The following is a 15,249-nucleotide window of genomic DNA, read 5'->3' on the forward strand; positions in this document are numbered from 1 at the left end:
TTGCACTTTTCCTTTAAAATTTCTTTTAAATTTTTAAATTTATTATTGTTTTATGACCGAGTCACATGTTTTTTTTTATGTTGCAGATATCGGGGGAAAATCATAAAGTGAACGGGTTTTCATTTTAAAACATGTGCCTGAATTGTAGGTTTTTACAGGTTGGTTGTATAATTGTGGTTAACAATGTTAATCAATTAATACGTACAAATCAAAGGTTTAGATAGGACATCGAAGCAAGAGTCCGACCATAGTTTTTGGAAGGAAATATACTAATTATTAAACTTATAAATAGGTCATGCAATACTCGGACATTATTCAAACAATTTGTGAACTTAGGCTTTAAGAAGGAAACTAACTACACCCATTTTATAGGGTTGGAAGTTCGAACTCAGCAATATTAGATAATTCTAAAAGTATACTTTGTTCGTTTCCTGCTTTTATCCCCATTGAGAACCAATACCACAGACAATGTAAAATGAAAGTTATGCGATTCGTGTCGATCCTTGAGCAGCTATATTATTTTATAGTAGTCATGCCTATTTTATTTAGTACTTCTTATTATTAAAGTAGGTTATAATGCCATCGATGTATAATACTGTAAATACAATTTGATAAGATCAACTGTAAGCCAAAAGAATTTGAAAGAAAATTTTATAAACAGAATCTGAAATAACGTTAAGTTTACTTTATTTTATTATACTCAAGACATAATTACATTTACTTTTTGTTTAAATAGTCAGAACTTTTCAGAAGGAGTATAAAAATGTACGTATTATTAGTTTATGGTAATGTTACTTAATAAAATGTAGATGGATTTTCAGGAATGCTGTCATAGACCTAACAATATTATTTACAAAGAGTCCGAACCTTTTGAGGGATCGATCTATCGGTTGTTCAAGCAGTGTCATATTGCTTAATGCCAACCTTAGCCAAATTGCATGAAGCTGATAGCACAAAATACTGCTAAGAACATTTTTAACAAAATATCGAAAGTCTCCCAGTGTCTTGAAAAGATATTAAATATATTTGTTCGAACAATTGAAGATTAATTTTTTTATTTTTTATTTTCAGATGCCTTGAATTCTAGACCTCAGCTAAGGTCTCTTATTCAATTCAAATATTTTAGTGAGAAATTACTATTTTTTCTCAAAAAATATGTTAGTTCACCATGTTTTATACTATCAACAACTCTCCATTACTCATTACCAAGTAAGTTTTTATGCCAATAATTATTTTGAGTAATAACCCAAAGTGTCCAGTGCCTTTAACAATTTGATTCTTATCTTATATAAATGTAAAAAAATTAAAACTAATATGTGAAAATTTAATTTCTTACAGGTGGTAGAATTTTGTATTTATCATGGAAATTTTGAGCAGTTATGTCAGCATATGAAGAATACATCGCTATTGGAATACACAATCTAAGAAGCGTTTCTGACAGTAACATTTCTCAAATTCAAATTTTGGTGGATACAAAGTGAAATATTTCCACACAACCATATGGAGTGATAGTAATGTTTACATTTTTATGAATTTGTTTCAACAAAACCTCAATAGAATTCACAGAATTCTGGAAAGGACTGAGTATAAGTGACAGTGCTAACACAATATTCTTTATCACCGATGCAAATAAACCAATCCCGATGCAAATATACCATCTATACATCGTTGCGGTATCGCTGCTAAAATGGGATTTGAACTGCCTCTAGCTACCGGGCAATCTAAGTGGCCTAAAGCTGATAAGACACTGCTTTATAATTGCAAAGGTATTGGGGTTCGAATCCCACTCGAGTAATAATATGCCTGCTGTGCTCGGTTGTTAATCGTTAAGCGCGCCATCTTGTGGTTGATTTATTCATATTAGTCAGTTTCGCTCGGCCCCAGCGGCCAGTCTATCAAGGACCGCTGGGATTGGCTAATCGCTTGAACAGATTATTGTTCAGGAAGTACGTCATGCGTACAGTGCATAGAAATATGGTGCAGTGTGAGTGTGATGCATGATGGGACTGCGCATTATTAAACCAATGACAGTGCATGGTACGTTTGCCCATTCAAGGCGCTGGGGACGAGCGAAATTAGTCAGTCTGGTTAAATCAAGCCATAAGAGGGCGCGCTCACTTCTGTGCTTAAATTTGCAACGGATAATGTAAACAAAATAAATGTTGCTGTTTACAAATCTGTGATCAAGCAGTGTTTGACGTTATTCACAGGACTATATTTAATTGATTGTAGAGTTGAAAAAGTTTGTAGCCTTAGTAATGTATACAATTGTGACGGTTACAAACTCAAACCAACGCGGTTTCAAAACTGTAAAATAATACAAAGGTTATGCAAATTCGATAGAAAAACTGAAGGAAAAAAATAAATAAAAAACAAACAAAACATGCCCAAGGTATTTTCGGTTTTGGTTTCAAATCGGTCATTGGACACCTGAGTGTAGAAACTATTCTCGATATCAATTTCAAGAACCTGAAACATTATCATTTTGAAGGATAATCGTTGGATTTGGAACGGTAACATTCATTTCCTGCAATCTGTTGGTTGTAAAACACATCACACAATAAGCAGCTGACTCAGTTAATGGTAGAAAAATTACAAACTTTTTATGTTTCGCAGTTTTGTGGATAATCATGGCCGAGCGGCACAAGACTCAAGCTCTCGTTTTCCAAATCTCGTGACTTCAGTCATGAACTTTTGAATTTGACTATGACCTTTGTATACAAAGAAACTTTACAAGCGCTCAGGGTGAACTGAGTATCAGCCATTGTCCCCATTTCTGGTGTATATAGCTCCAGGCTTTCATGAAGTGTTTCACTCACACAATTGAAATTATTAAACAGCTACCTGAGAGGAATGTTTTCAACAGAAATGGTATTTTTACTTGTTTATAATGCACTTGTTCACCATTTTAATGTAATTTTGATATGTGTACACTTCTGAACTTTTCGTAGTTATCGATTAAAAAATCAGGCCCCTACCTAAAGGTTTTTTGAAAAATTAAAAACACTTCTGCCGTTGAGAGCGGGCGTCAAAGGACAATGCCGCTGACGTCATTTGTGGGAGTTTGCTTTGTTATACATCCACGCTGCAACAAGGCGACTTTATCACGTTTTGAGAGTAATTACGTAACGGGGCTTTTCGCAAATCTCGCAGAAAAACTATGAAACCTATTTATAATCATATGACTCGATTTCCCTATTCATCGAAAACATTTTAAGTGGAATTCAGCAAAGTTCACGACTTGACATTTTCGTTCAAGCAAAGGGCCATTAAAGGACAGAATTGGTTGTTGCTGTCAAAACAGTTGCTGGCAGTGTAAGTACTTTATATAATCCACCCGCGTAAACTGACAAACCTGTAGAAGTTTGAATGTAATCCGCCATCGTAAACTGACAAACCTGTAGAAGTTTGAGATCGATCGGCCATCTTGTTCACGAGAAACTAGTTAAAAACTGTTTACCCATTTTGGCATGAAATCGATTCAAAATAAAGTAAAAGCAAAAATGAATTAATTCGTTCCTTGAGCGATAAACTCCAAACGGGAAACTAGTTTTGTTTAGTTCTCATCAAATATGACATTTCAGACAGAAATATTTCAAGGGATGTTTTCTACTATTATCATCATTAGATCGTGTGGGTTTTATGTAAATCTGTGATCTTAGACCAGTTTTTAAAAACATTTTGGTAATGTTCCTTTAAGCTATAACTGACGAGGAAGTGAATGTGGAATAATAATAACATTTGATTGCGTATTTGATGATGGTGGACGCTTTTATGACGGCAGGTAAGTCAAATTCGTTTCTAATTCCATTTTCGAAAATGCATGAAAACTGTCATGAACAGGATCGAATTCCATACTTTTGCTAAAATTAATTTCATGGTCAATGAAGAGAATCACAAGTCGTTTGGTGCAATTCTACACTTTGTGATAATGTCTGCCTAAAAATCATTCCATCATTCATTGTGACTTGTATTATTTTGCCTTGAAGTTCAGAAAGTGTTTTCCCACGGTCCCATGTATCTCATTCTTTACGTACAAGGAAGACGTCCTCATGAAAACCAAACAAACAAACAAACAAACAAACAAACAAGCCAAACTCCTTAGCACGCCTAAATAGCAACATTTGAAAACATATGATTGCTTGCTTATTGGTTTTGCCTTTTCATGATATCTTATATCTTCTTCTTCTATTTCGAGTGGTGTCCTCAGCTGAGGTTTCTCCAGGTCTTCCTGTCCCCCATGCATCGGAAAGTTATAATTAAGGATTCGTGTTGCTTTTAGACCCTCTGCAATCTTGATAATTTTGACTCAACTTTTTGATGTCTGAATCTATTTCGCTGACCGTATTGCAGTTTTCCACTTCACAATAAATGTCAGCTCCAACTAACTTACAGGTGTCACTACAAACTACGATGAATGGACGCGGGGTGAAAGACTGTCCGGCTGTGTCTGGATGTACTTTACTTTGCCTGCTGCTGGTCCTTCTAGTTCTACCACATCATTCACAAGGTAAGACGATTGTTTAAGAATATTAAGTTTTTAAAATTTCCCCCTCTGTTGTTGCATGTTTTATTGCTAGTTTTTTCTTGTTTGTTTCTGTGGGTGTTTGTCTGGGTGTTTTTTTTTTTTTTTTTTTTTTTGATATAGTTTGGATCGCGTGACAGCCAGTGATGCGCATATTTTTTAGTTGTACTGGCTCGATACTTAATTTACAATGCAATGCGTCCACGGGGTCTTACAATGTTTAAATTAATAATCAACAAATAATATCTCAACTGGTTAAAGGTATATTCTCATTTATTGTACTGTTTGCTTTTTGCTCCCTATGCTTACTAGGAGCAGTTCCTGATTTCACCTGCTACAATGAAAGACTTTATGCAACAGCAGGGAATTCACATGTTATTGGTGGCTTCAATAGTGGTAGTGACTATGGAGCATACGTCTCCTTTGAGCGTGTTCTAGACACTGGCAGTGGCAGTAATCTACCAACTGGAGGAACTGAGAGCGATCATCCAGTCTCTTCAGTCAGTGCCAGACTTTATGAAATGCCTGACTCCATTGGGGCAGACAGATTCGGTGCTTACAACTGTATCTTCAGGTCACAAGACCCCGTAAAGATAACAACAATACTTTTGCGGGAAGATGGTAAGGGACATAATTTAGTACTTTATAATAAGTGAGTTATGATTTTTATCATCACATCTCGTCTGTTGGAAGAGTTTAGATTACTGTTGACCCAACAAACTGATCCAAGAAATTGTGGTGTTTATTTCTCAAAATTACACTATTGACACGATTATTTCACTTTTTAATCAAACAAACCATTTTGTTTTTACTTCGCAAAATGGTATTACAAGAAATGATAATCGTTTTGTATTTTTCTGTAAATAATAACGGTCTATCAACTGAGCTAGTGATGTATCTCCACCTTGACTACGATTGCTGGAGAGGATGTAACATTGACAATGACACAGTGATATAACGGTCCATCAACTGAGCTTATTATTGATTGTAGGTGATGTATCTCCAGCCTCATCCACCTTGACTACGAGTGCTGGAGAGGATGTAACATTGACAATGACACAGTTATATAACGGTCTATCAACTGAGCTTATTATTGATTGTAGGTGATGTATCTCCAGCCTCATCCACCTTGACTACGAGTGCTGGAGAGGATGTAACATTGACAATGACACAGTTATATAACGGTCCATCAACTGAGCTTATTATTGATTGTAGGTGATGTATCTCCAGCCTCATCCACCTTGACTACGAGTGCTGGAGAGGATGTAACATTGACAATGACACAGTTATATAACGGTCCATCAACTGAGCTTATTATTGATTGTAGGTGATGTATCTCCAGCCTCATCCACCTTGACTACGAGTGCTGGAGAGGATGTAACATTGACAATGACACAATTATATAACGGTCTATCAACTGAGCTTATTATTGATTGTAGGTGATGTATCTCCAGCCTCATCCACCTTGACTACGAGTGCTGGAGAGGATGTAACATTGACAATGACACAGTTATATAACGGTCCATCAACTGAGCTTATTATTGATTGTAGCTGATGTATCTCCAGCCTCATCCACCTTGACTACGAGTGCTGGACAGGATGTAACATTGACAATGACACAGCATAGAGGATCACTGTCTGAGCTTCGATGGAGACACAATGGTGATGACGTCACTGCATGGAATGGCCAATTAAGCATCAGTATCCTTAATGTCCAACTCCATCATGCTGGTATCTATGAATGCTTCATAGAAGGCAGACATCATCTACAGAACCATGCACTTATGAAACTCCTTGTAAGACGTAAGTTTCTGTACAAGTTTCTTTTCTTATTCTTGAATAACAACAATGGTAATATAATGATATGCAGAGGGGGATATAAAACCACATACCCATCTTTCGGATTCAAAGTTATTGCTGTAGATAGCTTACTATCATTTTTTTGGATTCTATATTACAGAATGCTCTCCCAATAAATATGGCCCAACTTGTGATAGTTATTGTCCATTATGTTATAATGGCGGTCAGTGTGATGACATGACCGGTGACTGTATCTGCCCACCAGGATTCAGTGGCAACTCATGTCAAAATTGTAAGTGGTGATTTTAATTTGTTGATAATCTTGTAGAGATATTAGGCGCTGGTTTGGCTTTTTATTTAGGTGTGATGGACCTATCATGGAAACAATGTTTATTAAGTTATATTACAAGTATGGTAACTTTATGACTAGTGGGTGTGTTTTTAAGATTGTTATTAAAAAGTGAATGATAGGAGAAAAGAAAACATCTGGAGAGTACAGAGTATACAATGCTATCACACATTGGTGTAAAACCAAAATTTATAAAAGTAATATAAATTGTTTTTAAGGCAGTCGCACAACATCGGTAAACAGTATTGTCCAAAGGCCCACACTTCGTGTATCACAACTTATAATATGTATAAAATATCAAACCTGTGAAAACTTAGGATCATCGGTCATCGGAGTCGGGAGAAAATAACGGGAAAACCCACCCTTGTTTCCGCACATTTCGCCGTGTCATGACATGTGTTTAAAATAAATCCGTTATTCTCGATAGCGAGAATTGATAATATTGTTTTAATGTTTGTCTGAACAAATTGACATCAGGTATTTTATGTGACAAACTTTAAAAAAGGCGTTTCCTTGATTTGATTTTTCCTAGTGCATAGTAATAACTGCTTTGGTCAAGACTGTGGCATCCCTTGTAGTGGTCGTCTTCATGTTGCTTGCCGTGGCAATCTACTCTGCCCTAAAGATCCCTTTGGTTGCACATGCGCAGCTAGCTTCACAGGCAACAATTGCGAGGATGGTATGGCTGTTGATTTTATCGTGTAATTTTAGGCTCCCGAAATTCAATAGGAGTATAATGTTGAATGAAAATTTAACTTTTCAGGGCAAGGCCGAGTACTCAAGTATGAGTACATGTGCTTGTGCCATTGGAGTACGACACTTTCTGATATATAAGTATCGAATCAAAGTTCTGAATCAAATACTACGATTTACGAGAACGAGTACAGGTATGTAGGCCTATACCTATTTTAAAAAAAAAAGTTTTATTATTATTATTTTATTTTTTAAAATTTGTTTTTTACTTTCAAGGTGTACTTATGTTTGGTTATGATAACTATCTTATAAGCATGGGTTGTTCACCATATTTACAACAGATTGTTTTTATTTGTTGACAGACTCATAATACATCCAAAAAGAAAAACAAACAGTTGGAAATACTGATTGATACAATAATGACAGATTAATGGTATGTTCCTATCAGATTGTCTTGCTGGTTACTTTGGTGCTGGCTGCAAGTTGAAATGCCACTGCCAAGAAGGCTTGACATGTAACAATGCGACTGGTAAATGTCAACACAGTGTTGGAGGTTGTGCAACTGGCTTCACTGGAGAAAACTGCCAGGGTAAGGAAAACTATGTTTCTGATCAGAATTAACACACTTCTTAACAAATTAATTCTTAAAGGCAGTGAACACTATTGGTAATTACTCAAAATAATTATTAGCATAAAACCTTACTTGGTAACGAGTTATTGGGAGAGGTTGATAGTATAAAACATTGTGAGAAACGGCTCCCTCTGAAGTGGAGTAGCTTTCGAGAAAGTATTAATTTTCCACGAATTTGATTTCGAGACCTCAAGTTTAGAACTTGAGGTCTCGAAATCAAGCATCTGAAAACGCACAACTTCGTGTGACAAGGGTGTTTTTCCTTTCATTATTATCTCGCAACTTCGATGACCGATTGAAGACAAATTTTCACAGGTTTGTTATTTTATGCATATGTTGAGATATAGAAAGTGATAACACTGGTCTTTGGCAGATACCAATAGTGTCCAGTGTCTTTAAACAGGAAGACTTTCTCAGAAGTTATTTAATTTGTAATGCTTTCATAGCTCAATTTTACAAAGAGATTCATGTTAATTTGTGCACCCCATTAATTTGCCGTCTTTAAAGCCTTGAATCCTAATTAACGTGCTACAAATCTTGTCATCAGACAGATGTTAGTAAAAAAAAAAAACACGAGACCTAGAAACAGCAGATATGGTTGGTAAGCAGTTGGCAACAGCTAATATTTATCTTAAAGAGAGGCATATTAATCTTGGCACCCCTTTTAAAATTTGAGAAACCTTGAATCTCAAATTATTATGCGAGAAATTTTGTCATTAGATAACAGATAGATGTAAGCAAAAGACACAAGGCCAACATTCACAATAGTTTCAATAGCTTTATAATAGGACACACAGTGCACACATGACATTTGAATCATAAATACCACACGTTGCAAATAAGATTTAACATGGGTAGGCCTAATGCAAAATTTCTCGTTGTCAAAATGTTCTCTTCAAATTGGAAAGGCGTTCTGTAGTTTAGTGCAATATGTCTGCGTGCAAGAGCTTACACAAAATTTTGTGGATGTTTTAGAACAGGAAGTTAGTTCTCTTATCAGGTTAATGAAACTCTATGTGCTGCTTTAGTATTAAAGTCATGTGGAAATTTTTTTTTGATTTTTTGTTGTTTTCAAACATAAGAGTATATATTAAGTAACAATAAAACAATTTTTTTAGTAATTGTTTGTCACGATTTCTATATTAAAAAAATAAAAATAAAGTCGTTTTGGGGGTTGGCTCCACCTACCCCTTTTGTGACGTCAATCGAGGCAGACTTTGCCTTGATGCGTAGAGTAAACATACGTACAAAGTACATGGAAGTCCAAGTCGTGAGTTTCTAGGTTTCGAAAAAAATCATTTCTTGCCTTTTTTTCCCGGCAATGCTGACCAAGTGTATTGCTGCTGCATGCAGCAAAACAACTAAAGATGTGGTCAGTCTGCATGGTTGGTCAGACTCAAAAGAGCAATAGTGCCTCGTGGTCCGGTCTGACGTCTTTTTCAGCGCTGTGCAGCATTTTCTCTCCAAATATCGCGCCTCGATTGACGTCACGAACAGCGCCCTCTCGGGTCGGGGCCTACTCTTGAATTTGTTTTTTTAGAACCTTAGTGTTTATTCAAATTCCACATCTATTGGTGACAAAAGCTTTATTTTGACAAAATATCACTTCCAGGTGACTTTAATTAAATCAGAAATAATTTTGTTTCAGCACAATAATCCTTTCATTTATTTTGTGTAGAATGTCCTGCTGGACTGTTTGGAGTAAACTGTGACCGACAATGTCATTGTTTAAATGATGCAGATTGTCACAAAGGTAGCGGTACATGCCCAGCTGGTGTCATGTGTCAACCTGGCTTTAGAGGTGAAGATTGTCAAAGTAAGTACCGCACTTCAATTAGCATTGCCCATCCAGTCCACGACTTTACCAGAAGATGCAAGAAGATCATTTTTCCTCAGAATATCATAAATTACATAAATTATTCATAAATTATTCATATATTATTACATAAATTATTCTGCCACGTGTTTCAAAGTTTTCCTTGATTATTCAATTTATATGTAAATATCAAAAAAGAATTGGCAGTAAAATAACATTCTGTTGTATTAGTATTGTTTGTACACACAGTAAACGTTTCGAATTATATTTATCCTTTGTTTTACCAATTATTTTGCAGACTCTTGTCCGTATGGCCAAGTTGGTCTTCAACCAAACTGCATCATGTGTTATGGTAAGGTTCATTGATACATAAAAAACACCAATTCCATCTTCGTGTGTTGCAAAAGTTGTGTAAGGAAGGTTTCACTTGGTTGGGATTAGTTATAAACAGTGTTTTGGTCATGGAGCTAAAATGTTTTCATGGTCACAATAAAGCAAAAATGAAAGCCCCTGATAGTCGGGTGGCTTAGTGTAACGTACTAAGGTTACCGTTACTCGGCGGATAAAAACACAAGGCTCCCTTAGGGCCTATCAATTAATATTAGCCTAAATGAGCCCTCCGTATTTCTTAAACAAATCACACAATTTTTAAAGGCCGCAAACAAATTGTTAAAAACAGTTTAATTACAAACAAACATTGTTTTGTGGTATTTTTGCTGTATGCATTATACCTTTCACTGTACTTTCATTTCATCAATCAACATTGTTTTTGTTATAAACTAAAACCTATTAATTTACATTATAAAGGGTCCAGGCTCTGTACAAGCCTACGCTTTTTCCTGGTGCCCTCCTCTTATCACTCGTTGTTCTTTTCTTGTATGTTTTATGATTATTTATTGTGATGTTTGGAAATAAAAAACAAACAAACAAACAAACATGACAAAATATCACTTTTCTCGAGTCCTGGGAGTCATACAAACTAAAATCTAACTAAAAAACAAAGAAAATAAACTTTGTCATTTAGGAATTTAAAAGGGATTTTTACGAGCAAGAAGAGTGAAATTGACATCCAGGCATATTTTTGAAAACTCAATAATTTGATTAGTCCGATAAAATTTCTGTCTGTACAGCAATATGTCAATAAAACTTGGAAGTTTTATAAAGTTTAGTCCATGACATGACGTACATTGAACATTTTGCAACCTACATTGTTTACATTCTTTCAGTTCCTGTATCAGTGATCTATCAAGTCAGCTCTGCGCGAGACCCAAGTAGAACCATCACATGGATAAAAGCTCCTCAAAACAAGTGTCCTGTCATTGATTATGCGATAGAGTATCAACTGGTTAAGAGAGATCTTTGCCAAGAGGAGACTGGGGAGTTTGAAACTCTGCACAACACAACAGAGAGACAGTCTCCTTTCCCACATCCTGATTCTTTACCCAATTCAATCTACAAGGTTCGTGTTCGTGCCAGGAATGAGGCAGGACTTGGGGAATTTCAAGAGAATATTTATATCGAACACACAACACCTGAGAACGGTGAGTTCCTGATGACAAATCCCAAATGTTAAATTTCAAACATTCGTGTAAACGTAATTTTTGTGTTAAAATTACTATTTTAGAGCCAACGGGATTTCCAACAGATTTCAAGACTACTTCAACAACGAAGCATAGTGTGGCATTGAGCTGGAGTGAAATACCATGTGGTCAAAGAAATGGTGTGATAACTAAATACAGAGTGAGTCTTCATAGTTTAATAAAACTAACTCATGTTAAATTTACCATGAGCGATGTCAAATGCAAAAGTTTGTGACAGTATTTATAATCAGTGTCTTTTTGTTTCCCATTTTACAACAATTTCCAACAATTTTTCAACAATTTTCCAACAATGAACAGCTCTCATACAGGGTGATGGAAAAACCTTATGACACCAGCTTCAGTCTAAACAGCTCATTTGAATCGGTCGACATAGATTCATCAGATATGCATCGCTTCATCAGTGGTTTAGAACCAACAACAAAATATGATTTCCGACTGAAAGCTTTCAACAGTGCTGGTGTTGGAGAGGATGCATTACTAGAGGCATTTACTGAAGTTGAGACAGGTATTGTGGGACAACATTCAGTGAATGCTTAATTCTTACTTGAGCATCTAAAACCGTTTTTCTTTTGTCGACGTATAGTCAACTGAACTACAATGTCAACTGTTTCAATGTTTCCAAGTCACCAAAACTAAAATTCGTATTTAAAAACGAATAGATGTATTTGTTTTATTTCTTTGTTGGCTACGTGAAAGCCTAACTGTGTCACATTCTTGTTTGGGAACGTCTCCAATGTTTGACATTATTCTAGGCGCGAAAGAACATTCCCTCTTTTGACTTTTGAGATGCTCCGTTATGTTCTTTTTTGGAAAGAGAATCTCCCCAAGGTACATATTTTCTTTGACTTTACAGATCTTCCTGCTCCGACTCAGCTATCCGAAAAAGATATTTCAGATTTGACATCTTCCACAGTCACTATAGCTTTGAGTCTTCCATCCTCGTCAAAGTACATCACGTAAGTTGAAAATATGCAAATGATTTTTAACCTGTATAATTTTCATTCATCTTTTCTCGTTGATTTTATGTGTTGTGTATAGTGAAGCATCATTTTCGGTTTTTAAAATTGCCTCTGTTTGGTCTTGAACAAAATTGTCAAAGAAAATATCAACATTGTTACTGAAACAATGAAAACTGAAATTTAAATACCTACTCATGATGTTGTTTCTATATTGTTTAGAGGCATGCAAGTTGGTGTACAGCGGGTTAAGACAGTCACTGGAAGGGACACCAGTGGATCAAGGTACCAACGATCCACTGAACCAACTCTTGATTATGTAGCTGCAGAATTACCTAAGAAGGATCTCCCTGCAACATTCACTGTGGGGGACGGAGAAACAGATGAAAACAAACCCCTGGAAAGCAACACTCAGTATGACATCTATCTGGGATCAGTCAGTAGGATTTCTCAATCGGTTAGCCTTGTATTTTACTTCTTGTGTTATTATTTTACCAATAACAAACTGACTCGTTGCAGCAATGCAGCATGTGTATCTACTCTCTGGCACGCTTGCCAATAAGAAGAGTGCTGGCTTCAGATTTCTCCAGAAGACAACCAGGCATACTGATCGAAACGTTGAGTCGCTAACGCCAGGTTCTAGGCGTTAAAAGCAAGTACACATGCTTTGAAAGTTGAATTTTTACGCAAGTTTGATAACAGCTTAAAGATGTTGATTTGTTTTTTTCTCTTCATTTTTCTTAGACTTTTGCCGTTGAGTGGAATGAGCCACTTAGAGTTCAAGGTAATTTACTGCTCAAAAACCCTACCTTTAATCGTATTGTGAAAATTGTGCCTTGTTTCAACCGGGGTCTTCAAACTAAAGACAGGAAGGGAACAATAGTCTGGTTACTTTATACTTTAGTGATGATAAAAGCTATTGATCGTATAGGGTGCGATCCACAAATGGATACGTACAACGATGCACATACAGATGCATGTCATTTGATTAGTGTTACTGCTGCATACGTCACTACATAACTTATTATAGGAGTCCAAAATGGATATTTATAGCACGCTTTGTTGTGTACTTTCTTTAAAAATGTAAACGATCTTTGTTTGTCAGTGCCACAAAGTGCAAGCCCACCGATAGCTGCTATTGTGGTTCCATTGATGCTGATTGTCCTGATTGGTATTGTGGTTGCTGTGGTCTTCAAAATAAGGTAGTTATTAAAGTCTCAATTTAGTAATTTCTGCGCTCCCTCGAAATCTTTTCGTCACCTCCAAATATTAATTTGATCCCCCATAATGTTGTTTTGAGGGAACGAAAATACATATCACGGGAAAGAAATTACTTTTAATATTTTAATTGGTTTCTTACAACTAATATTTTAAGCGAAAGAAAAAATACTTCGAGTAACGCAAAAATATTTCGAGGGGTCAAATTAATGATCATTTCAATTAAGAAGCTCTGTAGATCTCAGCATTCGGCTGCAAAGCATGTGATAAACCCTTCTTAATGCGTTAATGAACCAATCAATGCAATTTATCTTTGCTTATAGTGAGAGGTTAATTTTGTATTTGTTGTTTATTTTCCGTACCTTTGACAGGCGAAAGAAGAGGCTTAGACATCTCAACGCTGTAAATGGTAGGTCACAATTTACAACTCGGTAAACTTTCATTTTAGTTAAATCAACATTTTGTGCAGGTTTGTCTGAAAGGATGAGAATATTAGACTTTAATTTAAATTCAGGCCTTTATACATGTATGGCTATTATTTTCTTAATACTACAAAGAAACCCTGCCCATTCTTCTATTCTGTAGTGCTAAGAATAGCTACCCTTAAACTCATTAAAAACGAGAATTACAGGAGTTGCTGAAAAGTTGGAATGTAGTCATGCTCACATCTTAACAATTATACCCTAGTTACTAAAGTTTGGACTTAATTTTGTCGTTGGCAGACACGAAAAATGGAGATGTGTTAAAGCATCTAAACTACTGAAGAGCGGTCAAATATTACAAAGATTTTAAATAAGTGCTGCACCTCCTCTTCTGTTGACAACTTCAGTTAAGTTTGTTTTCAAATGTTTGTTTTCATCTGTTTTAACAGCAGGAGTGCGAGTAGGTCATGATAAACTTTCTACAGGACTAGAAAATCCTAACGTTGATGTCACCTATGATGTTGTTGCTGAAACCATATCAACCAATGTGCCAATCATTGCACCACCCGCTCTACCAGCCACTACACCAGCCATGGCACCAGCCAATAAACCAGCCACTTCACTGGCCACAGCACCAGCCACTGCAGCAGCCAGACCGAAGCCGGTTAAGAAGAAGAAGCAATTTACGGCTCCTTCCCCGATTCCGTTGTCAGAGTTGAAAGATTACGTCAGCAAGAAGAAGAAGGAAACGTACAAAGAAGGCAATGGGTTTCTGTTTGACTATGAGGTGATTTATGATAATAACAAGATGTGAATTATTTTATTTATTCATTGGGTTTATTGCCTTTACCAATACACGCTAATGATGACGATGAGCAAGATGATTGAGAATAAGAGTTTATTTTTTGTATTTATTTTCAATGTTTAGAGTTTGCCCGATTTCGACCGTCATTCATGTGAAAGAGCAAAGGATGACAAAAACAAGGAGAAGAATCGCTATGTAACCGTCATTCCATGTGAGTTAAAAATGATTATTACTTATGATCAACATTGTTTTCATACATCATTCTGAAATGTTCTCTCTAAAGTGAGGTGTTGGCACCCCAAGTGAATTTAGGCACCACATGGAGGAATATTATTCCTCCATGGGCACCATAAACAACCTATCTCCATGCCTCTCTGTCCTCAACTGTTCAAGTTCATGGCCTTACATTTATTGGATTCCTAACTTTTTGTCC

At 36.1% G+C, this 15,249-nt stretch overlaps 2 protein-coding genes across 2 annotated transcripts in view; both read left to right on the forward strand.

Annotated features, from left to right (window-relative positions):
• LOC139946346 (receptor-type tyrosine-protein phosphatase T-like) overlaps positions 1-15,249 on the forward strand; it is a 46,348-nt gene that overhangs the window by 20,007 nt on the left and 11,092 nt on the right. The window contains exons 17-18 of the mRNA XM_071943985.1: positions 14,461-14,798; positions 14,940-15,027. Of these exons, the coding sequence (XP_071800086.1) occupies positions 14,461-14,798; positions 14,940-15,027 (426 nt within the window). The remainder of the gene's footprint in view (positions 1-14,460; positions 14,799-14,939; positions 15,028-15,249) is intronic.
• Positions 3,766-14,024, forward strand: LOC139946192 (uncharacterized). The gene is made up of 17 exons (XM_071943817.1): positions 3,766-3,784; positions 4,396-4,510; positions 4,838-5,146; positions 6,077-6,328; positions 6,486-6,617; positions 7,207-7,353; positions 7,816-7,956; positions 9,677-9,871; positions 10,113-10,166; positions 11,041-11,355; positions 11,439-11,554; positions 11,713-11,920; positions 12,269-12,371; positions 12,594-12,807; positions 13,116-13,155; positions 13,477-13,573; positions 13,961-14,024. Exons 2-17 carry the CDS (start codon positions 4,414-4,416, stop codon positions 14,022-14,024), a joined length of 2,484 nt encoding a protein of 827 aa, XP_071799918.1. The 5' UTR covers positions 3,766-3,784; positions 4,396-4,413.

This window comes from Asterias amurensis, chromosome 13, assembly GCF_032118995.1.
Source record: "Asterias amurensis chromosome 13, ASM3211899v1".
Taxonomy (NCBI): Eukaryota; Metazoa; Echinodermata; class Asteroidea; order Forcipulatida; family Asteriidae; genus Asterias; species Asterias amurensis.

Bases quoted from the DNA above. Each gene is read 5' to 3' on its own strand.
- LOC139946192 (XM_071943817.1), top strand. From the start codon at position 4,414: ATGAATGGACGCGGGGTGAAAGACTGTCCGGCTGTGTCTGGATGTACT. The intron at 4,511-4,837 runs GTAAGACGATTG...TATGCTTACTAG, and splicing joins TCTACCACATCATTCACAAG to GAGCAGTTCCTGATTTCACC. The intron at 9,872-10,112 runs GCAAGAAGATCA...ATTATTTTGCAG, and splicing joins CCACGACTTTACCAGAAGAT to ACTCTTGTCCGTATGGCCAA.